A 25,924-nucleotide genomic window follows, 5' to 3' on the forward strand; every position below is an offset into this window, starting at 1 on the left:
CATTTTTTATATTCACAGATAAACGTTAATGAGTTACATGCCATTTGTTGTAATTTGTAGTTTCCTTGAGGCTTACATTCAACCAACCTATCGCTTGTTTTTATAAAAACTAGCGGAAGTGACTTAGCTGGTAAGTAAACCTAGCTAATTGCCTCTGCATCCGGGTCTCAATAACTTTGTGTTCTAATCTCTCACAAATCACACTGTTGACTTCATTATTCCATAGATGTATTTACCAACGAAAATATTGTGTAAGGCCTCAGGTTTTAGCTTCCAAAAATATTCAGGGGCATGTAAAATATTTAACAACTGTCTTATAATAAATAGCTCTGTCATTAAGGCATATTTATTCATGTGTTTCACATTTATTGGACATTTACTATGTGACAGACATTGCACTAGGTCTTTTTTTTTTTTTTAAGATTTTATTTATTTATTTGACAGAGATAGAGACAGCCAGCGAGAGAGGGAACACAAGCAGGGGGAGTGGGAGAGGAAGAAGCAGGCTCATAGCGGAGGAGCCTGATGTGGGGCTCGATTCCATAACGCCGGGATCACGCCCTGAGCCGAAGGCAGGCCCTTAACCGCTGTGCCACCCAGGCGCCCCTGCACTAGATCTTAAACTGACCCAGAAAACTCAACCACTTTGGGAGGGGATATGTGTCAGTATAACAAGTAGAGTATGTGTATTTTCTGCTGTTGAGTAGAGAAGAAAGAGGAAGCCCTAACTCTGTTTGCAGAAGTTGTGGCAGTGAGGGCAGGCCCCAAACAGAGGATGGTAGTTAGATAAAATGAGGGAGGTCATTAGTAATTTGTATAAGGACACAGTGAAATTAAAGATTTTGTCATGTTTGGAAAACTGCAGGTCTTTGGATAACATTGGACGAAAATGGGAGAGTAGTTCAAATGAGGTTGAAAAATTAAGAGTCTTTTTATAGTCAAAGCTTCAAAATTATTTTAAGCAAGAATATGCATGTAAATCAAGTTTTTCTGTAGGAATTTCAGATCATATACTTGAATATATTTAGGTAGTGTAAAGCGTGCTTTTGAAAAGTCAACTTGTGAAATAAAATTTGCTTATTAAGCACTAGTAAGTATAACACTAAAATCTTTTTTCAAGGTTTTAGTGACAAAGCAGATTGGTTAAAAAATTAATGTTACCGGGGTACCTGGGTGGCTCAGTCCGTTAAGGGTCTGCCTTCAGCTCAGGAAATGATCTCAGGGTCCTGGGATCAAGCCCCACAGCAGGGAGCCTGCTTTTCCCTCTGCCTGCTGCTCCCCCTGCTTGTACTTTTCTGTCAAATAAATAAAATCTTTAAAAAAAAAAACTTAATGTTACCAATTGTGTGTAAAGATTCATAAAATTTTATAGTGATGGGGAGGAAAATTTTGGTTGCTAGGGTGGAAATTTCCTTAATAACTGGACAGATCTGTAGATGATATTGTGTGAAGAAATACATATTGGGGGCATTTCTAATAAGAATAGTTGCTAAAGTGTGCAGTTTTTTTTGCAGAGGAGTGAATGCTTGTTTTTTAAAAAGTTAATGCCTTCCATTTCTTTCTTCAAAAAAGGGGGGGGGCGAAAAGGGCTGATGCGAAAAGGGGTGACGACTGCCATTAGACCTCGGTGCCTCTCGCGTTTCTCTGGCTGCCGGCAAGGCTGGCTGGGCCTGCGCGGGGCGGAGCCGACGGTGACGCGCCCGTGCTCCGCAAGGCATTGTGGGGAGCTCGGGCCCGCGAGTGAGGTGGTTGGAAGCGAGGTGGGGGCGGCCGTTTGTTTTCTCGTGGTCTCGAACTCGCGCGTTCTCATCTCCCCCCGCCACCCTTTTCCCGACAAGCGGCGGGGTGGAGGAACGGCGGCGGCGGCAGCAGCGGCTGTAGCATCGGACACCCTCCTGTCTACTCTCCAGCGAATCGGTTCCTCTTCCCCCTCCCTCTCACTGTTTGTTGTGTGTTTGATGTGTTAAAGCAGGAGCGAGAACGCGAGCAGCGCCATGAGCAACACTACCGTCGTCCCCAGTACTGCGGGCCCGGGCCCCAGCGGCGGGCCCGGTGGCGGCGGCGGCGGTGGCGGAGGCGGCGGCACCGAGGTAATCCAGGTGACTAATGTCTCCCCGAGCGCTAGCTCTGAGCAGATGCGGACCCTCTTCGGTTTCCTAGGCAAGATCGACGAACTGCGCCTCTTCCCGCCAGAGTGAGTATCGTCCACCATCACCGTTTTTACTAACTCCTCCCCATTCGGGGCCTAACCTACACCATTTCCTAGGCCCTTGTCGACGCTTCCCTGGACCAGGTTGCTTTAGTTGAGGCTGGCTGTTGCATTTACTTATGAAAAAAACTACTTGCTAGGCTTAATGCGAAGAAGCAGGGCCAGTGTTTTGGGTATTAAATAGACACAGGCTTTTAAAATCTCGGGATTTGGTGGTTTTTTCTTAAATTGTGACAACGTGGTCTTTTTTTTTTTGAGCGCTTAGAGCAAGGCAAACTGCACTTTATGTGTTTTGTATATAGTGTAGTCACTTTTTTAAAAAATCAGCTGTTTGAATTCTTTGAAAACAATTATTAATTCTTAACGTTAATTTGATAACGAAGTTTGTTGTCAGTTCACTTAATTTTAAGTATTGCCGTTAACTGATTCTGGCCCAGTGAATATAATTCAAAGTTAGTACTCTGACAGATGATTAATTCAGTAAGCCTGAATACTTAATTTTTATAATTACAAAAATGTGTTGTAGCTGAAACATAAGGTTTTCTTTCGTTTAACGTACACATTTATATTTTCACAGCTGTTCTTGGGAAGGAATTTTATAGAATGTTAAATTTTTTAGAGTGTATGGCTTTTTTTATTCTGTTATCTCACATTCTTACTGAAACAGTATTAAATGAGTGGATTAATTACAAAGAAAAAATAAAGCTTTGAAGCAAGATGTGATAAATATTAGAACAGACATCTGAAATAACAGTGGTGTGCTCTTTGTGAAGAGTGAAAATTCAAGTGTTACTACAAGTAAACACTGAGTACTCACTGTACATTGAGAGTTTTATGATGTCACTTAAGTACTAAATAGGAAATTGGAATTTTCATGGAATGCACTGTTGTGGTGGCTGTAATAAATCACTAATCTAAATACATTTATACTCTAAAATAATAGAAGTTGATCATACTGCAGTTTTAAGTATTTCCCGTATTTTATCACTTTCTACTAAAATGCTTTAGATGGTTCTTAATGTTTTCAAATGGGTGTGTTGTCTTTAATTTTCAGGGGAATATACATGCAGAGAAAGGTTTCAGAGTAACTGATTTTCACAAAGTAGAATTTTGGAAATACATTTTTGTTATTTTGAATGGAAACTTGACTGCTTTTAATAATGAAGGACATAGCTTTCATAATATGAACATACAAAAATATTTGCTGTCACTCCATTTTCCGACAACGTGCCCTATATTAAGTTGTTTGTGAAATTAAGCAGCAAAAAGGCAGAAAATGAGAGTGACACATGTGATTATTATAATCATGTGATTACTCAAAGTGCCTGACATACTGGATTTATGAAATAATTCTTTCCAGCCCAGCATGTTATTAAGAATTTTGTTATAGTTGCTGACTTTAAAGATGCTCTTTTTATGGTGCATTTATGAAAAGGTGACAGAGGTATAGGCTGTTCACTGGTTCCACTTTTACCTAATGAATGATCCATATCTTAGAGTCATGATCCACCAGAGTCTGCCTTTTTTGCTTTGTTGTCAAAGGAGTAGTTCAGTCATCACCAGGATAACTGATATGCATCAGATAACATGGTCTGGGGTGCTGTGCTTTAAGAGGACTCCTTTCCTGGTATTGGGAAGAAGAGATAAAAATTGACACATCTTTGTGCTTTGACTCCTTCATAAGTGTTCCCACATACAGATCTGAAACTGTATAAGGTTACAATTCAGTAGGTGCTAATACTACCTTCGTGGTCTTCTAGATTTGAATAGGATGGATGTAGAGTCCTACTTTTGTTCATTTAATGTTTATTTTTTTTTAATGTAAGTTTCAATTGCTAATCCGACCTGCATAATTTGGAACTACTGTGGACAATTTCTTTAAGCTTACTACTGTTTTCAGGAGCAGCTTGCAGGGGGTAATGTGCTATGAAGTCCTAACGAGTGCTCCAAAAAATGTTCATCATTCCGGAAACTGACATTTTTACTTCTAGAATAAGAGTGAATGGTTCAGAATATATAAAATTCTAACTGTCGTAAACATGTTTGCCGCTTGATTTTTTTTATGGGGTGTTTGTATTTTTTCCCCCAAAGGCATTCGTATTTACACTTAGAACTCTTTTCACCTAGATACATGCCTATGACATGCTTACTTCCTTTTGCTACTCAGATGTCACCTAATCAAAGAAACCTTCCTGATCACCCTATGTGAAAATAAAACACCCCTGCTCCTTTCCCTGTTTAATTTAACTGCTTTGTTTTTCTCTAAAGCACTAATCAACTGAAAGGTTAAGTTTAGCTTCCTCTCTCTCTTAGAATATGTGGCCCCGTGGGTCAGTGACATCACCTACAGAGCCTTAACACACACTTACTGAAATGCTACTTTCAGTTATTAATGCCTCTGGGGGGTTGGGGTGGTACAGTGGTGATCCTGGGATCTGGAATTATGCCAGACATTTCAGTGTCAACCTCAAGAAGGATTCTCCCTTTGTTTCATTATTGAATCCCTCTCTCGGTTTTTTTAAGCCAAAGATCGCTGGCCTATAATTTCACCCAGTGATAACACTGTTTCTCAAGAAATAATATTCTAATCCTCTCCAGTATGACAGCCCTTAGAGCTATTTGAAAGCCTCTGTCGGTGTTCCCCTCACTTACTCCCTTTCTTTTAAAGGAAAATTATTAACTTTAATTCTAGTTGTTCCTGAAATGGATTTTGGAAATTCAGCATTGATTGTCTGGTATATGCTAGATGCTTTCCTTTTTTATCTTAAACCTATTTTATGAACAGGTGAACTAAAATTCACATAGGTTGTTTTGCACTTCCAAATCACTCTATCAGTGTCAGAATTAGTATTTCAACCCCAGTGTTGTGATTCTCCTTTACTACTTGGTGAAGGATTTCCTTGGTTTACAAGGAACTTACGAGTGGAATCATTCTTTTACAGTAGTAAGTATTCTTTAAATGTTTGGTTTTAGTGTATTTCAGAATGGAGAATATAAATGGAGTGTTTATTGGGTAATGATCCCAGTGAAGCATATGTCAAAGTTATGCATAAAATGAAGGTTCACATCAGTTACTTAAATAACTTATTTAGGTGATTATTTTGGTAACCAAAGATAGATTATTTTTTATAGTAACCAGAAGACTTGCATAGGCAAGGAGACATAAACCCATGACTATAGCAGACTCTATTGTATGTATTTGATATTTCAAATCATTGAAAGTTAATTCACTCACAAACTGACATTGAACTCCTTTGCTCCTCCAACTGGAAAATAAAAATAAAATTATAATTTTCTTTCACAGAAAAAAAAAACAACCTAATACATTACAGTTCTAAGGAAGAGTTTGTAGACATTCTAACAAAAACTATATTAGAAAAAAACTAAAATTAGGGGCGCCTGGGTGGCACAGCGGTTAAGCGTCTGCCTTCGGCTCAGGGCGTGATCCCGGCGTTATGGGATCGAGCCCCACATCAGGCTCCTCCGCTATGAGCCTGCTTCTTCCTCTCCCACTCCCCCTGCTTGTGTTCCCTCTCTCGCTGGCTGTCTCTATTTCTGTCAAATAAATAAATAAAATCTTTAAAAAAAAAAAACTAAAATTATGGTATGTGTCACAAATTTGAGTGTTATTCTTACACAGGGCCATGCTAATCTTCTCTGTATCATTCCAGTTTCACCATATGTGCTTTGGAAATGAGCAAGAAAAATAGATAATTTAATGATGATAAGTATAAGTAACTACAGTTGTAGTTGGTAAGGTTATCTTCAAAGATTTTTTATTACATGCAAAATTTTACTGTATTTCTTTATAAATGGATAAGAACACATTGAAGGAAAGGACATATTAAGTGAACAGAGTCACGTTTTCAGGTGAACATTGCCTTTGTTTATGCTTATAAGCTCAAAATTCTCCACCCAGAAATGTTTAACACAGTATTAAGGTGGGAGTTGAAAGAGTGTTACCAGTGGTCTAAACAGAAGTTCTCATACTTTAGTTGGCATAAATATCAAGTGTGGATCTTAGGAATCAAAGCCCCTCCTAAAAAGGAATTCTCAAATTCACTGGGCTTGTTGGAGAACAGAAATCTGAATTTTCCATGTGCATCCCAGAAGATTGGGAAACATCCTTTAGAGGACACTTTAATTAAAAAAAAAAAAAAGGGGGGGCGCCTGGGTGGCACAGCGGTTAATCGTCTGCCTTCAGCTCAGGGCGTGATCCCGGCGTTCCGGGATCGAGTCCCACATCAGGCTCTTCCGCTGTGAGCCTGCTTCTTCCTCTCCCACTCCCCCTGCTTGTGTTCCCTCTCTCGCTGGCTGTCTCTCTCTGTCGAATAAATAAATAAAATCTTTAAAAAAAAATAAAATAAAATAAAAAAAAAATAAAATAAAAAAAAGTGGAAAAATACTGCCACTCTTTACCTAAAGGCAAAAGCATCATATAGGTCTCGCTCTTTCCTATCTTGCTTCTCATCAACTGCCCTACCTCATCTATATTAATTCTTAAAGGTAAAGAATAAAAACAAATTTTTAGAAGTAGTACTTGCACAAAATACTAAGGTATGAAAATTTCAGGCATCAGTCTGAAAGTGAAATTAACATGCTATCTTACTGCATGTGTCTTCTATTAGTAAATTCTGAGAACATAAAAGAATGTGACTATCGGTCCAGATAGTAATGGTTTCAAAAAAGGGTTTGAAGTGGGGAGAAATGAATTATTTAACCTTCTGAGTTGTCTAACTGTGACTGTGTTTTTCATGGTATTTAATTATTAATGTTTTTACCTCCCCACCACTTACAGGTTTGATATAACCAAGTAATAGCTGCAAGTAATAGCTATGAGGTGAATGGATAGAAAAAATATGAATCATTTTAATTGCCAAATTAATAGAAATACACTGAGCATGTAGGCAGTATTTCCTAATTGTATTTTAAAAAGAACTGTTCATTGATATTCTTTAAGAACTTAATATTATAGAGTCATTTTCTTCTTTAGTCAGGTAACAGTAGTGTTAAAGAAATGGTAGAGATCACTTTTTTAGAAATTTAAATGTCTGTTACTTCCCATGATGTTAGGTGTTAAAAATGAAAGATAGCATCATTTTTAAAGAGCTTTTTAAATTATGTGGTAAAAATGTAGATATGTAAGAAAGAGATACAAAGTGCTATAGCTTTCATTCTAAGCTTGCTGAAATGGCATTCTTTCCACTGTATGGGTGCAACATTGTTAAATTTTAGACCGGTGGAGCTTCACATTAAAACAACACTATATCCACATTTAAAAAACACTGTATCCTTTCAAAAACTTTTGGAGGTAAGCTTCCTTAACAAGATGGCTTAGATTCCATTTGGATAGACAGTATTGTCAGCTTTACTTTGTACCTGGATTTGGATCTGTGCTTAGTATATGGGCAGGAAACATTAAAAGTTCCGATGGGTTTGAGTTCTTGGGCTATGTAATAACTTCATGTTAGTGCTCAAATTATGAGGAATATTTTCTTTGCAACAACAAATACCTCTGAAATACCAGTGTAACCAAATCTGATGTGATTACATTTTTATATATACACGAAAATCTAATTTATTAGAAGAGTTAGTGGTAAGCCCTTTTGTAAAGCCATTCAAATTTATTATAGGATTTACCTTTTCATTATTGAATCTAAAGATACAGTTGGCTTGTTTTATTATATAATAAAGCAGTTGTTCTTTACCCTGGGTGCATATTAAAATGGTCATAGAGAATTAAAATAAAGAGGAGGCATTCAGTACATTAAAGATTTTGGTTTAGTTGATGTGGAGTAGAGAACCTGGGTTGTTTTTTTTTTTTTTTTTTTTTTTTTTACCCCCACTGGTGCTTCTGATATAGCCAGGGATGATGTGATTACTACTGCTGTTAAGGCATTGGTTTTCAGACACTTGGTTTGGAGTTAAGGGAGCAACCTTTGACTTTTATTTAATCTTTCTCTTTCACACAGTTTTGTGGCAGAAATTTGAACCACCCTGTATTTAAAAAAAAACAAAAATCCTGCTCACTTCCTAATCTATCTTACCCTGCCATAGGTTGCATTTTGGCACTTTTTTATCTAGGAAAGCAATTTGCTGAGGGAATTTTTGTATACTAATACTATGGGATACTGTATATCTCCGTGTGTGTACACCTCTTTTGTTTTTTGTTTTTCTGAAGGAAATTATTTATAATGCCTAGGAGTTGTGCTGTAGGTGGAAGAGGACCGCACTTAGTAGGCAGGTCAAGAAAACTCATTGATTGTCAAATAGATGTACTTTCCCACAATATTCTTTTGTCCCTGAAGTAGAAATTCTTGTTTTTTACTCTGAATTAATTTACTACTTACCAGTAGTGAAAAGTTTTCTGAACCAAAACTAATTATTTTTACTAGTAATTAAGAATAGCTGGTATTGGTATGGAAAAAATGTTGACACTTTTTTGTGGTCTGCTCAAACTCTGAGATTTTAGTTTCAGACTGTTTTTAACTTGATACACTGTTAAGTGTATAAACAGTGATTGTTTTTGTCTACACGCAGTTTGTGAGTTCATTGGGCAGTACCTTATTTGAAATGTCATTTTATTTTTAAGTGGTGAACTAAAGTAACACATGTGGTATATATTTTTATCTGCCTATCTTACTTTTGGAATGCAAGTGTTGGTTTGTCATACGTTTATGTTTTAGCTGATATTCTTTTTCTCTTTTTTTATGTTATTTGTTTACTTTTCAGTGATTCACCTTTGCCAGTCTCATCCCGTGTCTGCTTTGTTAAGTTCCATGATCCAGATTCAGCAGTTGTGGCACAGCATCTGACAAACACTGTATTCGTTGACAGAGCTTTGATAGTCGTACCATATGCAGAAGGTTTGTGCTTTGTTTAACTACCTATGAGGGCATCCTATGATGACCATCTACCTCAGTATAGTTTTAGAGTGAGCATTAGTAGCATGTTAGATATTTAAGCTATTAACATTTTGAAACCCTTGTTATACTGCAGTCCATATTTTTACTTGCAGATTTTTTTTAATTCTAAAAATTAGAAATCAGACCTGTTTTTATAAGATATTTAACTTTTTGCCTTCTTTTAAAGCATTTTAAGTTCATTAAAACCATATGCCTGATTTTAATTTTTTAAGATATATACACTTAGTTAATTTAATGTTGAGTTCTATGAAAAAGTCCTGAAGGTGAATGGTTCACTCCATAAACATTTACATAGAAACCTTCAAATAAATGCATGATGTTATTTCTGTTTTGAATAAATGACTAGGTTAGTTATATTTACGTAGTGCTTCCTCTCACAGATAACTTTAAAAAAATATCCCACGTTGAATTCCAGTATACCAAGGGTTGCAATGATTTTGGTTTTTATGAAAGTTCAAGATTTCCTGTAGCTTAGGTGCCAGATGGGCACTGGGTGATTTGTTTTTATGCCAGATTTTCTTGTTCATTCTTGCTATATTTTCTAGATATCTCTAAATAATAAATTCTTCTCTCTGTTATTTGTGTGTGTGATTTTTGTAGTGGAGAAGGCAAATGCAAAACTCTTCCAGATGACTGAAAAACAGTGGGTCCTCTGCAGCTACAGGGGATTCTAGACATTAACTAAAGGCCAGCAAGCACTCAAGTCCCCCAAGTGTTTTCCTGGTGTAACCATTTGTTAACTACATTTTCTCTCTTTTTACATTTTAGGCTGTTAAAGTAATTTGACAGAAAAATAATGAGCAGGGTTTTGGGATCTAAAAAAGCCACTGTGACAAGACAGCACTATATTAATTCCACTTTGTAAAATTTTCTGAAACATATTTTATAATTAGTTTGTTCCCAATGTACTGTTACTTTATTTGCTTTTCGGTAACTATAAATTTTGATCAAAGAAATCACTGAAATATAAAATTACTGGATTTTAAGCTAATTAACATATATGCTGACCAGAATTTAAATACTTTCCCCTTAATGAACTGGTCAGTGGAAGCAGAATTTCGATATTGTTAACTTTAGATGCTATCTCAGATCTTTGAATACCAGTGTGAACATTTACACCATGCCTTGTAAAAGTTGTGAAATGTCTAGTCCTTAAAACTTAGAAAAATTGCCTTTGTGGTTTTCTAAAGAAATTAAGTTGCATTCATAGATGGATTAAGGCATGCTATATAATAATAGTACATTTATCTCTGGGATATTAAAGTGTGTGAGCCCTATTTTTAAGGTTTTAAAATATATATGCTGATAAACGTTTGAGTTAGTGTGTTTTGATTAAGCAATTTCTTTTATATCAGTGTGCCTGTTGTAGGATAAGATATATCACCAAGAGAAAATTTACAGAATTCAAATTTAGGATAAGTAAAATATAGTTTTTGAAACAAAGTTCAGATCATGTGAGTAATGTGCCAAACTTTAGTTAGGCTTTAAATTTAAAGAATTCTTATTGGCTAAGTATCTTAGTTCCCAAGTCCTGAACATAATACAGTATATCATATAACTGGCTTTTATAAGTATCTTTAGACTATAGTAACCATTCTAGATCTGTTTTGTAAATGAAATGTTTAGGAATGTATATAGAATTACAGAAATATTTAGTTCCAGAATCTATTTTTGGTTTATTTAATTATTGGTATGGTATGCTGTATTAATGTTACCACCGCTAAATAACTGATGTACTCAATCCCTTTGTCACCATTCACCCTAGTTTTAGCTCTACACTTTGGTGTTGGCTCTTGGTCAGTGTTTTAGAACAATAGACACAAAGTCTACGGTAAGGCATAGTCTTAATTGGTAAAACTGAGATAGCTGGATTTGGAAGGAACTCTTAATAGTAATGGATTTGGGGGTTATTTAGGTTCCTTGGTTAATGTTTGTTTCTTTTGTCTGTTTCTTTTTCTTTCATTTCTACACATTCATGCAGTATTTCATGGTTCTATCAAAGCAGCAGTAAAAAAAATACTCTTGACGCATGAAAATTAACTGGTGAGGGGCCTCATTGCTATTTTTAAATTGTAGTTTTATTTTTAAATAGTCTTTTTTAAATCAGAGGATCAGATGCATGACTTTTTTTTAATGGATGCAGATCTTCTATCAGGTGTCTCACAATAAATTCAAGAGGATTTTAGTTTGCCAGAAATGTTGCAAATGCACTAATATGAGTAAGATGTTGATACTTAATATTATCCTCTTGAAACATAATTTTGCATGCAAAATTATCCCATAATCTTTGTAGGTTTGTTAATATTGATGCATTAATGCCCTATATCTAAATGATCTTCTCCCCCCACCCCTCCATAACTCTTGGTATCTAAATTGATGACAGCTCTGACACAAGCAAGATAACAGTGCTGTGTAGTATACATTTGTTTATATTATCGGCACTTCTCAGTATAGGTGGAAGGAACCATTACCTTTATTTAACAGTGGTTTTTCTTTTTTGTTGTTGTGTTTTACAGTTCTTTTCCCTGGTTCAGCCTGAACTATATACCAGGCCCTGCTGAAAATACCACCCAACAGTTTTCTTCTGCAGCTTATCCAGTTTCTCTTAAGTGCCCTGTACATATTGTATGTTTTATGATGAGATGCAGTTTCTTAATATGTATTACAGAAATACTACTGGTATTTGCAAATATGTAGTTTAATTGTATTATTGAACTCTCATTTTGGGGGCTTGGGCACATTAACAGATTAATCCATCTGTATAGGGCTTTTGCTGTTGGATAGAATTTAAATTGTCTACATAAATATTTGTTTTAGGGCCCTTAGATTTTATCTGAATACACAGATTAGGCTTTAAAAACAGACATACATGTTGTTTTTGGCTTTAGGAGTTTGGCTAAGTTAGCTTTTGAACTGACACTATGTAGCAGCATTTTTGGTATGGTTAGCATGGCACATGTTGGAACATAAAGCATTTTACTATTCAGGTAAGGAATGTGCCATGTTGTTTTACCTATTCTCTCTCTCTCTTACTCACTCACTTTCACACACACATCCTGTGTGTATTCAGAGACCTTCAGAAACATTCATATTCATTTTCATGAGTCAGCAAAAGCCCTACGCTTGATTCCAACAGAATATTTCCTTTACATACTTTCTTCTCTTAATTTTTACAAAATTTGTATGGTAGGTGTAAAAATCATAGTAACTGTACCATATTATTAACCCCTAAATCAAACTTTTTTTGTCTTGTGTATCTTGATTTTTCTGTGTGCTTTATAGTGAAGCAGCCGACACGAGTCGTTGTTCATAAAACAGCTTTTGAAAGTTGAGAGCACACCCCTGGAGAACCGACTGTGCTTGCTTACGTTTGGTTCATGACTTAAAAATCGAGTACAGGTGATGAAATCTTGGCAGTGTTAACAAAAAAGTAGTGTGTATTGTGCTATTTTTTTTTTACTCTAGAAACTTAACCATTTGTAGAGAAAAAGGAAACAAATTTTCACACATTGAAGTTTCATTCTGACATAAAATTAATGATAAATAATCATAGAAGTCAAGCTTTATATTTTAGCGAACATAAGTACTTTCAACAAACTCAGGTGGTGTATCAGGGAGACTTTTTCTGGGTGTTTTTGTGTGTTTTCTGTCTTGCAAAAAAGTGTGTTCTAATGCAAGGATGTTTCTCTGCAGGAGTTATTCCTGATGAGACTAAGGCTTTGTCTCTGTTGGCACCAGCTAATGCAGTGGCAGGTCTTCTGCCTGGTGGTGGACTCCTGCCTACCCCTAACCCTCTTACCCAGGTACTCCTAGTTCCAATGAATTCGTAAAGGGTACAAAGAAGCACAGAATTGTGGATAAACCTAAACATACTTGAGCTTTTTAAGTGCTGTAATGATTAGAGTTCACACAGTGATACCACGTGTTCACAGTATTGTGAAAGGCTGTTTTGTAATCATAAATACTGAAGAAAACCTCTTGGGAGGTTGCATTTTAAGAACATTCTGAAAATCATAAATCTTTTGTATTTGGTTTGCCACTAATTCTCAGAATAACCTATAAGGAACCATGTGGGTGGGGGGATATAGGGCTGGATTCTCATGAGGCATAAGACTTCTGTTGAACATGCCGTTAAAAATAGTATATTCGTTTGGACCCAGAAAGGAAATAAGGGTGAAATTCAGGCTTATTGTTTTTTTCTTTCTCGATGCCCTTTGATCTTTTGCTTTTGAGGTTTCAGTTAAGTACATGGCTTGAAATAAAGATGAATTCTTAATAGAGATTTTTAACATGGGGAAGGTGAAAAAAGTTGGAGAAATTTTTTGCTTGGTAATGTTTCTAACCCTGATAGGATGCTGTAAAAAGCATATTGTTTTAGAAATAAAAAGCTCTTCAAATTTCATGTATTCTTATTCAGAGAGATTGTAACTGGTCCTTGAGTGGTTTCACAGGTAGTAGCGAACTGCAAGCCTCAACTAGAATTTTATAGCAGCATTTCTTTCTGTTCTATCATTTCACCTGTCTGAATAGTTCTGTTAACTGTTAAGTCAGAAAAAAGGATGAAATCAGGAATTCCCGTCTTTTTGAGTATGACTTTATCTCTTAAGTCCGCATTTTTTACTTACATAATAAGGATCTGGGTAATTTATAGATTGATTCCTTCAATATATAAAATTGTGTAATAACTAAGGTAGATACTTTATAGTGACACTGTTTTAATTGTACTCCATATACAGTTAAAGTACGGAAAGTTTGGTATCTTTCATTTACTAAATATTACTAGAAGCTTGAACAACTTTTAGCACAGTTCTCAGAGAGAAGGTCAGACTGCCTCCAATAGGACTTTGCATGGTTTGCATCTCTTGATTATAGTTATGTCAGGCAGGAGACCCAAAAAAAAAACCCACATGGTAATTTGAATAGGGAAAGTTTAATATAAAGAATTACTAACTAGTAACTGGATATTACTTAGTGGAACTCTAATGAATATACAGTAATTGCAGGTATAAGAAGCAACTAGTACTTCTAGATCTGGGGAAGAAAGAACACGGGAAACACATTAGATGAGGCAAAGTTTGAGACCTCCTTCTAAAAGGATGGATAGTATGGAAGTTCTCTGGGGTGCCCACAGAACTTGTAAGAAGCTGCCCAAGAGGGATGGCTCTGAAACTCACTAAAGAGGTGAAAGCCACTGGGCATCCCACTGCAGTAACAATCAGAAAGTGAACAAAGAAACCGCAGAGGTTAAACTCCTTCCACAGTGTCCTCCTGATTCCCCCTACAGATAAGGCTTAGCATCATGCTAGCTGTCAAGGGGGACATGCTTATAAGGGTGCTGCTTTCATTATCACAAAACAGGACGCAAAGAACAGTGGATTTGGAGCTGAGAAGCAACAAATAACAATTGTTGGCACACGAATATATAAATCTTCTTAATGTTTTTCTGATTTCTGGTTTTAGGGATAAATCTAATGAGTGAAAAATGAGGCCATTGTCTATGGCAGGGGTAGTAGGCAAACTATAGCCCTTAGTTCACACCCCCGTTTTTGTTAATTTTGACTTGACAACCATGCCCATTTGTTTATTATCTTTGACTGTTTTCAAGCTGCAGTGGCATATATAGCTGAGTAGTTGCAACAGAGCCCACGTAGCTCGGACTTAAATTAGTTATTATATCGTCCTTTAAACAGGAAAAAATAATGTCACCCTCGTATCAGGAATAGAAATTAAATTTTAAGTAAATAAAATTTGAAATTTTACAGATTGGCGCTGTTCCATTGGCTGCTTTGGGAGCTCCTACTCTAGATCCTGCCCTTGCTGCACTTGGGCTTCCTGGAGCAAACTTGAACTCTCAGGTATAACTTAATACCTTTTAACTTTGAGCTCATTTTTATAATTAAAGAATTTGTTCCATTAACAGTTAAGTTTGCATTTCCAGAATGGGAGATAACTGATTGCTATAGTGTAGTAATAATGTTCTTTTTATGTAAACTTGAGAAGTTTAAAAGGTCACTGCATTATTAGCCCCAACATTAAAGAATTTCGTTTTATGGAGTTCAGGGTAGTTTCACAGGAAGCCAGTACATCAGTATGTTTGGAGTCAGAGTAAACTCATGAAAGGATGGGAACGTGGGTTCAAAATTTGTTTTCTTGTTACCCATTTGGACATTTTTGTTTTCTCTTATTGTTATTTGGCTAAACTTTTTTTCTGAAGTCCTTACTTTGTGGAAAGATTTTATTATGCTGCCTAAGCACTTGGGAGTTTTGCTTTACACATTTCTTTGAAATGTTACCTCCTCAGGAAGTCTCAAAGTAAGCAGGAGGTAACTGTTGTATAAAACCTAGACTTTTCAGCTGGTAATAATCATATTTAACTTACTAAAGCAGCTCAGCTTAATATGATGTGTTTCACTGGCATTATATTTCTGTTGGTCATCAGTGTGCCTAAAATAATGTTACTTTTTGTCAGCTGTCCAGGTTGTCCTAAGGCAATTCAACATAGTGAAAAAATAAAATAGCAGTTGATTTATTTTATATATTCTCACTGTTGTTATATTTTTGTTTTTGCAGTCTCTTGCTGCAGATCAGTTGCTGAAGCTTATGAGTACTGTTGATCCCAAGTAAGGATTTTTTCTGTGTTTCCATTGGGTGATACGGATATAGTATGTGAATGTCTGGAGAAGTTAGTCTTTGATAGTTAAAAAGAAAGTTATTTCAAGTTATACAATACATAATTCTGTTTTCTTGAAACAAGGATAAAAATTCAGAGGTAAGCCCATCTATAAAGGGTTTGTTTCACTGTAAGTTGAGTCTTTCTGAACAGTTGTGAATATCTTCTGCCAGGATGACAGGAAAAGAGCTAAATGTTATCTTTAGTTGAGTCATTTGAAAATGTATATATACTGAGTACCTACTATAAGCTTGTACCTTTATAGCATTTATACTTCAGAAAGGGAGACATTATTTAAATATAGTAAAGTATGTGCATCCAACAAGAAGTAGTACACAGGGGCTATGGGAACTTACTACAGGGAGAACTTACTAAGATCAGAGAGGCTGAGCCTGGGGCATGAATAGCAGTCAAGGAGACAGAAGTGAAGGAAACACTATCCCAGAGCAAAAGACTAGTAGTACATGTCACATAATACCAACATCTTTTTTTAGGTGCTTTGAAAAGTTCTCTTTGTGCTGTAACTGTTACATTCTCTAGTTGATACATAACAAAGTATAATTTCTTGGTATATTAAATTTGAACTTAATGCTTTTCCTGCTTGGTGAAATTCACTATAAACAAGTGAGAGAACATGGGGGGGAGGGAGAACAGAATCATTTGACTGTAGTAGTTAGTACCTTTTTTCTTAAAAATTAGCTGATAAAATCTCAGCCTGTACCTACTACCCAGCGTGTAACACCAGTACAGTTGAAATTCCCTCTGTACTCATTCTTGTTTACATTGCCCTTTCTCCACAAATAATTAACTATCTTATATTCGTTGTCTATAATTTTTTTCACATGTATAAACCTTTAAAGGTCCATCTTTCCAGTCAGCAATTTCATGAGTAACTTTGGTGTGCCATTGGCCTCTGCCTCATTTTCTGTCCATCTGCAACCTTACAAGTAATACTCTTCCCCAGCAAAATTCTGCTGTAGAAAGTTTTTAAGTCGTATGAAGGAAAGTTCTATTAATCAGAAATCTTCAGCATCTGCATATTCCCAGGTACTAGCATTTCTCAACTTGTGTTTATGGAAAGTTAATGGATGTTCGGCAAAATAAAATAGGTATTTTTTTTATTCCAGGTTATCTCTTAATCTTTAAAATGCAGATTGTAAATATTGAAAAGGATACTGTACTGTATGGTTTTACCAAAATTAACATGAAATCTCCCCTTTTTCAAGTAGCATCTTACTAAAATGATGATAATATGAAACATTTACACATTTATTTGTAATACTGTTGTGCATCTTAAAATACTTCAGATCTCAATTCTTGGTTCTATTTCAGGTTGAATCATGTAGCTGCTGGTCTTGTTTCACCAAGTCTGAAATCAGATACCTCTAGTAAAGAAATAGAGGAAGCCATGAAGAGAGTACGAGAAGCACAGTCCCTAATTTCTGCTGCTATAGAACCAGGTAAAATATAGGCAGTTGTGTTGAATCCTAAGCTATATGATTGTGGACGAAAATGATTATTGCATAAGTTTGGGAATATGTTGAGTAATACTATAATCGTTTTTTAATTTTCCAAATTCTGATAAAAGATCATGTAGGAGAGTGATCCTGGGTGAGGGGAGGGAACATGTCACCTGGACATAATTTGAAAATATCTGGAGATACTTAATTGTCGTGCTGGTACCACGTGCATCTCCAGCAGGTAGAGGATCAGGATGTTAGCTAAACATCCTACACGGCACCCTACCCCCATCCCGCAAAGAATGATGCATTCCTTAATAGTAGTGCCTGGATGTATGTTTGCCTATGTTGGGATAGCCTAATTGATTTTAGTCTTTTATTTGACTTAGAGAACCTACTAAAGATGCTTCTGTTAAAACACTGTTTAAAGAAAAGGAAATAGTTAAAAATAGTACCTTAGGGGCGCCTGGGTGGCACAGCGGTTAAGCGTCTGCCTTCGGCTCAGGGCGTGATCCCGGCGTTATGGGATCGAGCCCCACATCAGGCTCCTCCGCTGTGAGCCTGCTTCTTCCTCTCCCACTCCCCCTGCTTGTGTTCCCTCTCTCGCTGGCTGTCTCTATCCTGTCGAATAAATAAAATCTTTAAAAATAAAAAAAATTAAAAAAAAATAGTACCTTAGTCTTTGCAGATGGTCTTTTTGAGGTGAAATGAATGGTTATCCTATTGTCTTGACTGTATAGATTGGGTGTTTGGTCCTGGATTATTTTTCCCCCCATTAAATAATCTTTTACTAATTTTTCACTTCTATTTCTTAATAAATGGGAAGGTTTTAGTTATGTATAGTATTAGTATTAGTATAGTATTAATGATTATAAGTATAATGTTGGATAAATTAATACCAAGTGCTTTATGTCTGTTACTTAATCAACAGAATTAATTAGTCCAAGGCCCCAAGGCAAGCAGTAGGAGCTTTAGATACGCAGCTGGATGTATGTGACTCCAAAGCTAGAACACCGTGCTGTAACTTTTTGTTTTCATTGAAAACTAATAACTGGAAATACTAAAACTGGTTTATTTATGAATTCCCCTCCCCCCAAGATTTTTGTTAATTTATTATTAATATTGATATTTGCAATAAATTGAATCCTGTTAGTGAAATGATCTAAATGTGAAAGAAGAACTCATTTTCTCTTTGATTGTAGATCACGCGTGGAGAATGCAATGGCTTTATTTCCCCCTAAGTCCCAAGTTAAAGGAATTAACTTACGTATCATTTAAAAAGTAGAAAATGGGAGTCAAATCATCTAGATCTGTCTCCTAATTTACAGAATTGAAAATTGGGAAGAAGAGGAGGTTCAGACAGATTAAGAATGAGAGCTAGCTTACTAAAACTTAGTTCTGTCGCAGAGTATAGTGAGAACAGTGAATGAGTCATGACTTTCTGGAATTGAAGGCCAAATATTGAGCCTGTTTATCAGCCACTTTAACATAAATATACAGGAATTTATTTAGCAGAGGAGCATAGACTTAAGTGGTAAAGAAGGAACATTTTAACAGACCAAGAATTTAAAATGTGTCTATTTCTGTTTGTTATAAATCTGTTAAATATATTTATCTTACAGTTAAGTGCTGGTTGGGGAGATATTAATACATAACACATGAAAATAAAGTTTTAATCTGGGTGAATTATAGCTGTATTGGGGAAAGTAGAACCTGGGAATGGACAAAGGGACTCCTCATTTAGAAACCTATAAAGAATGAAGGATAATCCTTTTCATAGATTGTTATGGACAGCCTTCCAAGTCTGGTACAAATGAAATAGTCAATGGAAACTTTGGCTAGTTGAAAATTAGATGTGTAATTTGGATCTACCGAAAGCCTAGAAAAAAGGACCATATAACATTTAAGGATGATATATAAAATATGAAAATTAAGATGATAAAGAATTTCTTAGAATAACTCCTGAATGGGAGTTATTTGATGATTTCTAAATTGAGATTCATTTTTTTTTAAATCTAGATAAGAAAGAAGAAAAACGAAGGCACTCAAGGTCAAGATCACGTTCTAGGAGGAGGAGGACTCCCTCATCTTCTAGGCACAGGTTAGATTGATTGTTGTTGGTAGTTAATTGTACCTTAGACAAAGGTAATATCTGTATCTCATATCCTTCTTAATTTTCTGTCTGTTAACCTACTTAGCGCTTGGTTAAAGTGTGTTTCAGTGACTGTTGCTACTAGCAGCGTGTGTGAGTTCATGTGTGTATACATGGAGAAAAGGTATGGGCTAAATAGACGATCAGTACTTTAAAACTCCAAAATCCGGGGATGGAAGGAAGGCACTGGGAGTGGAGCATTAAATTGAGTTAGTACTACGGAAGAACACTAGACTTGAAACTTTTGACTTGAATTCTAATTCTAACTTTTCACTAGACTCTTGAGACTTAAGTTGGAAGGTCATAATGCAACTTACGGCTTACCCATCTAATACATGAATATTTGTAAATGACGACTTGCTGTTCTTTTGGTAATATCACCACACATCTTATCTGAAACTCTTTAAGTATTAGGAATCTGTCATGTTCACAGTGGTGGACTCAGGTGTTTTAAAATTTAATTTTCTCTTAAAAGCTCAGATCTTACCGTTGGCAACAAGTTTGTTTTTCTTGAGATGATAGGCTTCGTGCATTTTTTCAAGAAAATGTCTGCCAGTACTGTAGTCTGAACACCCATAGTTTGTCATACTTGTTTTTTCAAGTAAAATGTTATTTCATGGGAAAAGCAGTTAGTTAAGCTTGCAACTCAATCACACAATTGTGTTCCTTGATAATGATAGTCACTGAACTTTAATTAATATGAGAAGTGATTTATGCATTCATTGCACAGAACATTGCTTTAAGGGACTAGAGTTAATATTTACTACTCAGTAATACTATGTTAATAGCATTTAAAGAACCAGATTTAATAAAATTAATAATCTTTACTGCTTCATCAAAGACCTCTTTAGTGAAAATGGCATTTTTTTTGTTTTTTTTTCTTTTGCTGCAAATGCCAGTGAAGAATACAGGTGACTACTAGGGCAGTTCAGTTCCTGTTACCTTGATCTTTGCTAAGAAGATGCCAATCCTCTGACACCATCATAGCTTTTGCACTGTTAGTTCAAATATCAACACAGTGGAAAGGGCAAATAATATCTTGGGGTTTTTTTTTTTTTTGAAAATAATTTTGACCTATGGACCCCATGACATTGTCAAGTCACTTCAGTCATTTCATTAGTCAAGTCATTTCATAAGTCGGCTTGGCTGCTATAATAGAATACCATAGGCTCAGTGGCTTACAAACAACAGAAATTAATTTCTCACAGGTCTGGAGGCTGGGAAGTCCAAGCTTGCGGTCTTGGCAGATTAGGTATTTAGTGAGGACCCTTGTTTATAAGTCTTTTCACTATATCCTCACATGGAATGGGTAAGGGGTTTAGATGTCTTTCATAAGGTCATTAATCCCACGAAAGCTGCACTCTCATGACCTAATAACCTCCCAAAGGCGCCACCTCAGTATTATCACATTGGAAATTGGGTTTCACATAAGAATTATGGAAGGGGGACAAAATTCAGTCTATAGCAGAATGTTACAGGGTTGTCCTCCCCCCCCCCCCCCGCCTCCCATCTTCCCCCAGCCTGTCTCATTCCTAAAGATGTCTTTCAAAAAACCAAGTCTGAATCTTGTCACAGCCTTGTTAAACTTTGAGGAGCACCCTTATTGGCCTTAACAACATGGTAAATAAAGCCTTAGAATGGCATTCAGGTTTCTTTACTTCTCAACCCGGTTTATTTTTCCACACTGGTCGTTTACCACTCCAAAACAGTAAACTACAGTAGTATTTGCCTGAACATACGTATTCTGTATGCTTCCGTGTTTTCGCTCATACTGTTCCTTTCTGCTAATGCTCTTTCCCACATCTTCATCTGCACCCGAGGAACCTCCGTTTTCTTTGCTTGCTCAAGATCAGCTAAAATTTTCCTCTTACGTGAGATATTGGTACTACTTATAATCCTGATTTTCCAGGACTATGCTCTTATAGTTTAACACTTAAAAGGTTTGAGAACCCACATCCTTTTTTCTGTATATACCAAGTGGATACTAGTGTTCTCAGATTTTAATTTGAATTACTTTAATACAACCAGTGGGAAATAACAGTGAAACATTTATTTCCTTGAACAAAGTGTTTTTGGACGCTTGTAATAATACATTATAACGGAGAATTATTATGGGTTGTAGTATCTTAAGCATGTTGGCATGTAAAATTACCATTACTTTCAACAAACTTTCAATATACTAATTTCATATATTTTTCTGATTTTTTTAAGAGTTCATATAAACTAAAAAAAAAAAAAAAGCTCATATAAACTAATAAGTTAAAGTAGCTCTGCAGCACGTTACTCTTAAAAAAATAACTGTTTGAGGACCTTATAGTGAATAGATGGATGTGGTACCTCTGCTTATGAGATATCTGAAACTATTTTATATTATTTTGTTTAGAAAGAAACTATAAGAATGTGCTTATGATTTATTGTTTCTATATCTGTTTTTTGTGTATATATTAAAGGTAGGAAAAATAAGTAACTCGGTTTAGCTAAAATGATTGTCCACTTAAAGTTTTCTTTAAGCCAGAATCCTCTAAAGATGAGTAGTGCTTAATTCTAATAACATCAATTTTTATTTTCCAGAATTCTTTTTAACTCTTAAGAAGAAAGTGATGATTCTGATACTTTATATAGAGTCACTATCGCCCAAAATATACTATTAGTACCTTCTTCTGAAGTCAGGCACTGTAGTAATTGCTCAAGAGTGTAGTGTTGAATAAGATGGACAAATTTAATCCCCTTTTTATGAAGCTTACAGAAAGGTTAAGTAAGCATTACATGAACATTTCCTAGGCTATAGACATGTTACTGAGAGGGATTGTTTTAGTAGTTTCCATGTATGGTCAAAAATAGGAAATGAAACATAACATAATAAAAAATTATTATTTAAAAAATAGGAAATGATTAAAATGAAAGTTATTGAATTCAGTAAGATACTAGTGATCGGTTTTGAAACAGTGGTTTTAGAGGAGACAGCAGAAGCCGTATTAGCATATTAGCAAGAGGAAAGAAAGGAGTCAGTAGTTCGTTTATACACCTATACTAAGGCACTGAGCTGAACTTCCTAATTTCATTTTAAATAATAAATATTCGTAATATAGGTGCTGTTATTTTTAAGTAATAGGCTGAAGGAATGCTCTCCATTTGCAGGCTTTTAAGTGAGATTTGGACATAAAACTTTATCATTTCTAAAGTGTCTATCCTTTGGGCACCTTAAATAAGTGAACACAAAAAGTTTTAGACTATATTAGAAGTTTTCCATAGAAACAGGTTGAATGGTCCTTAGAAGTTAAATGATAAAAGTCTTAAGCAGAGGATGCAGTTTATTTTTGATTATTCTTAAAAGAGAATAAAATATAAAAAGAGGATCAGTGACAACATCAAAAAGTTAATTGTGCTTAAGTCCTGGAAGAGGAAGTGTATAGGATTTGGGGGAAGAGGTGAGAAGAGGGCGCAGAGGGAAACACTTCTGTTACATGACAGGAAAGGGATGATCATGTAGAGATAGTGTAAATGTTGAGGGGAAATGAGAGTAAAAGAGGCAGTTCGTGCTGAGTTGTGTATATCTGTATAGGGCCACATTGCTTGATTTCTCTCAAGTTGTAAATCAAAGAAAATAATATTTCAGAACAATTAGAAATCACAGAGAGCAACAACACACTAAGTGGTTTCCATTTATAAAATGAGAATAATAATAGTGCCTACTTGACAGGCTTATGAGAATAAGTATTTGTAAAGCATGTAGTAAGCAAACGTTAAGTATTTGGTAATTGATAAATAGATTTAAACTACAGTAGTGAGGAATCACATAAGACACATGCTGAAATTCTAGATAGTTGTGGAATATGATGCAAATGAATCAGATACTTTTTATTTTCCTTCATTCTCTAGTATGATTTTCAGGTTCAGAGTTGTAGTGTCAGGGCATAGAACTATTTTGACAGGTTGAGATGGAAAGGTGAGAAATTCTAGGTGTTACAAAGTATTAATTTCTAAGGTATCAAAGATGCCTAGGGGCTCCTAGGGTGGCTCAAGTCAGTTGAGAGTCTGATTCTTGGTTTTGGCTCGCATCATGATCTCAGGGTTGTGGGATTAAGCCCTGTATCAGGCTACAGGGTCTCCTTGAGAGTCTCTCTTCGCCCTCCCCCCCACCCCCGCCCATTTGGTCACTCTCGCTCCTTAAGATAATAAAATCTTAAAAAAAAAAAAAAAAACAACTTGTATTTATGGACTAAGGAAATAATAGCAGCTGATAGGAAATTACCCCCACTTATTGATAGCTAACCCATATATCTGAATCATTTGTCTGATGCTGAGTGAAACAGTCCACAGAGCTAGTCTTTCTAACTTTATATATGTGTATTGGCTTTCTTTCGCACTATTAGGCGGTCAAGAAGCAGATCAAGAAGGAGATCACATTCTAAGTCAAGGAGTAGGCGACGATCCAAAAGTCCAAGACGGAGAAGATCTCATTCCAGAGAGAGAGGTAGAAGGTCAAGGAGCACATCAAAAACCAGGTATACAGTAGACCATTGACTTTGGGTGGGAAGACAAATTTTAGAGTTCCCAAGACCCTAAGTACAGGCTACTTAATGACAAAAGAGGTGATAAAAGGAGATATAGGGCTACATTGGAGAAGGAACTATTTAAAGTTGGAAGAGGCTGGCGTTCGTTTTCTTGGTCTCCCTTGTAAACTTTAGGTTTCTCCTTATAACTGAAAACCAAGATACGATTTCTTTGTAGTAAAAATTCGTACCTCTCCTACTATGTTCTTTGTTTCCTTCTTTCCACTCAACCCTGCTAAGGGTATAGTGCTACCACCATTCCTTATGGTATGCTGAAGAGTTTATGGCAGACAGCCATGCCTTAATTCACCTTTATAAATCCCATTATCAGCACCTTATAAACATTGATTAAGAATTACTATATGGCAGGGACGCGTGGGTGGCTCAGTCGTTAAGCGTCTGCCTTCGGCTCAGGGCGTGATCCTGGATCCCTGGGATCGAGCCCCGCATCAGGCTCCTCTTCTTGGGAGCCTGCTTCTTCCTCTCCCACTCCCCCGGCTTGTGTTCCCTCTCTCATTGGCTGTCTTTCTCTCTGTCAAATAAATACAATCTTTTAAAAAAAAAAATTACTGTACGGCAAACACTGAACCATACTTGGAGAGTCTCCTGTCCTATGATTTGGAATGAGTAGAAGGTTAAAGTTAGTTGAGGATTCACTAAACAAACATCGTACCTTAACATTGTATTTTGACTTAAACATGCATTCATTCAGTAGTCAGTCTTTTTCATATAGGGCCAAACCCTTTTAAATTAATATGTAGTCTTGAGTAACATTTACCAAGTCATTGTTTTTTCACTTGAACCACCTTTACAGTGACAAGAGAACTATCACTTTTTAAAAGTGCCAGAATTTTGTTTTTTTTCTCATTTATAGTTGTCAGAAGCATACAATTTCACAATGCTTTTTTTTTTTAGCGACTGTCCTTATCTCTTCTTAAAATGTTTGCCTAATTTTCTAGAAGCAGACCTTTTATTTTATACTATTTATTATGCATTTGTGTAAATAACAAGGACAGCTGGAATCCAAAACAGTTTATTCTCGGTGAGCATGTAACTCAACTGGGAACAAAGGTTTGGGGGGTAGCTTTGAGTATTCCGCCTATAAGGAGGTTTTAGTTACTCTATTTTATAGGGGGAGTCATCTTAATCCAGTCGGTCAAACAAACTGGCATATTGAAAAACAAATATAAGCATTCTTTCCCTCAAGGAACTTTTCTTACACAGCAGGGGTTAATTACCAAGGGAGGCTCATTGCTAGTAGTGTTGGAAGAGAATTAATTGAGAAGTGACTGAGTATTAAATTTTGATAGATTTGACTGCACTTAGGAGCATGGTTTGAGGTAGAGAATGTTTACAAAGTTAGCATAAATTCTTGGAATGGCAAGTATTTTGGTCTGGGGGTGCCGAGAAATAAGGTCAAAAAAGTGTAAGGAGACAGGTGACACACAGAGGGCTGTGTTGTTCCCACTAAGTTCGTCCCTGATCCAGGAAGCATTGGGAAGAGATGGAAAAGTTATGGAACAGGGAGTTCCTCTTTTCAGATTTTTACTTTGAAAAGATTCTGTTGGGGATCAATTTGTGGAAACATGACTGAGTCTCCTTGAGGGACTGTTACAGTAATCAGAAATTAGAGAGAAAGACTTGAACGAAGAGGGGTGACTGATGAAGCAACGTGACCAAAGAAGGGAAGGACAGAAATAGGAACTATAGGGATTAGCTCAGAAAAACAAGAGGAGTACTTTAATCTCTCCGATTAGCGTTGAGGATAGGTAGTATGTATATGTTATGGGAGTGAAGGACTCCTCATTCAGCAAACACATTGATTACCTTTCCCCCAGAGTCTTGAGGAGAATGGTAATCTAAGAGGAAAAAATGCTGTAGGAAATAAAAGTAAATTTACAAGAATCTATAAAAGATTTAGAATTGAAATATGTATAGTAATGGTCCATTGTGA

The 25,924-nt window shown here is 36.1% G+C and overlaps 1 protein-coding gene and 1 non-coding gene across 10 annotated transcripts in view; one reads left to right on the forward strand and one right to left on the reverse strand.

The window, feature by feature from the left end:
- The window catches only part of SRSF11 (serine and arginine rich splicing factor 11), a 44,419-nt gene that overhangs the window by 12,453 nt on the left and 6,042 nt on the right, over positions 1-25,924 (forward strand). For 5 of the 9 annotated variants that reach the window (XM_045802031.2, XM_045802028.2, XM_045802027.2 and 2 more), the window contains 8 exons: positions 1,973-2,194; positions 8,942-9,075; positions 12,829-12,938; positions 14,898-14,990; positions 15,706-15,755; positions 17,138-17,265; positions 19,285-19,366; positions 23,791-23,922. In XM_045802031.2, the coding sequence (XP_045657987.1) occupies positions 1,995-2,194; positions 8,942-9,075; positions 12,829-12,938; positions 14,898-14,990; positions 15,706-15,755; positions 17,138-17,265; positions 19,285-19,366; positions 23,791-23,922 (929 nt within the window). In that variant the 5' untranslated portion in view covers positions 1,973-1,994. The other 4 variants (XM_045802033.2, XM_045802032.2, XM_087865998.1 and 1 more) reach the window with 4 other exon arrangements.
- LOC123795448 (U6 spliceosomal RNA) lies at positions 5,805-5,910 on the reverse strand. Its single transcript, XR_006780497.1, has one exon. It is a non-coding gene; the product is annotated as a U6 spliceosomal RNA (small nuclear RNA).

The sequence above is a fragment of the Ursus americanus genome, chromosome 12, assembly GCF_024610735.1.
Source record: "Ursus americanus isolate L20-20 chromosome 12, mUrsAme1.1.p, whole genome shotgun sequence".
NCBI classification, from domain to species: Eukaryota; Metazoa; Chordata; class Mammalia; order Carnivora; family Ursidae; genus Ursus; species Ursus americanus.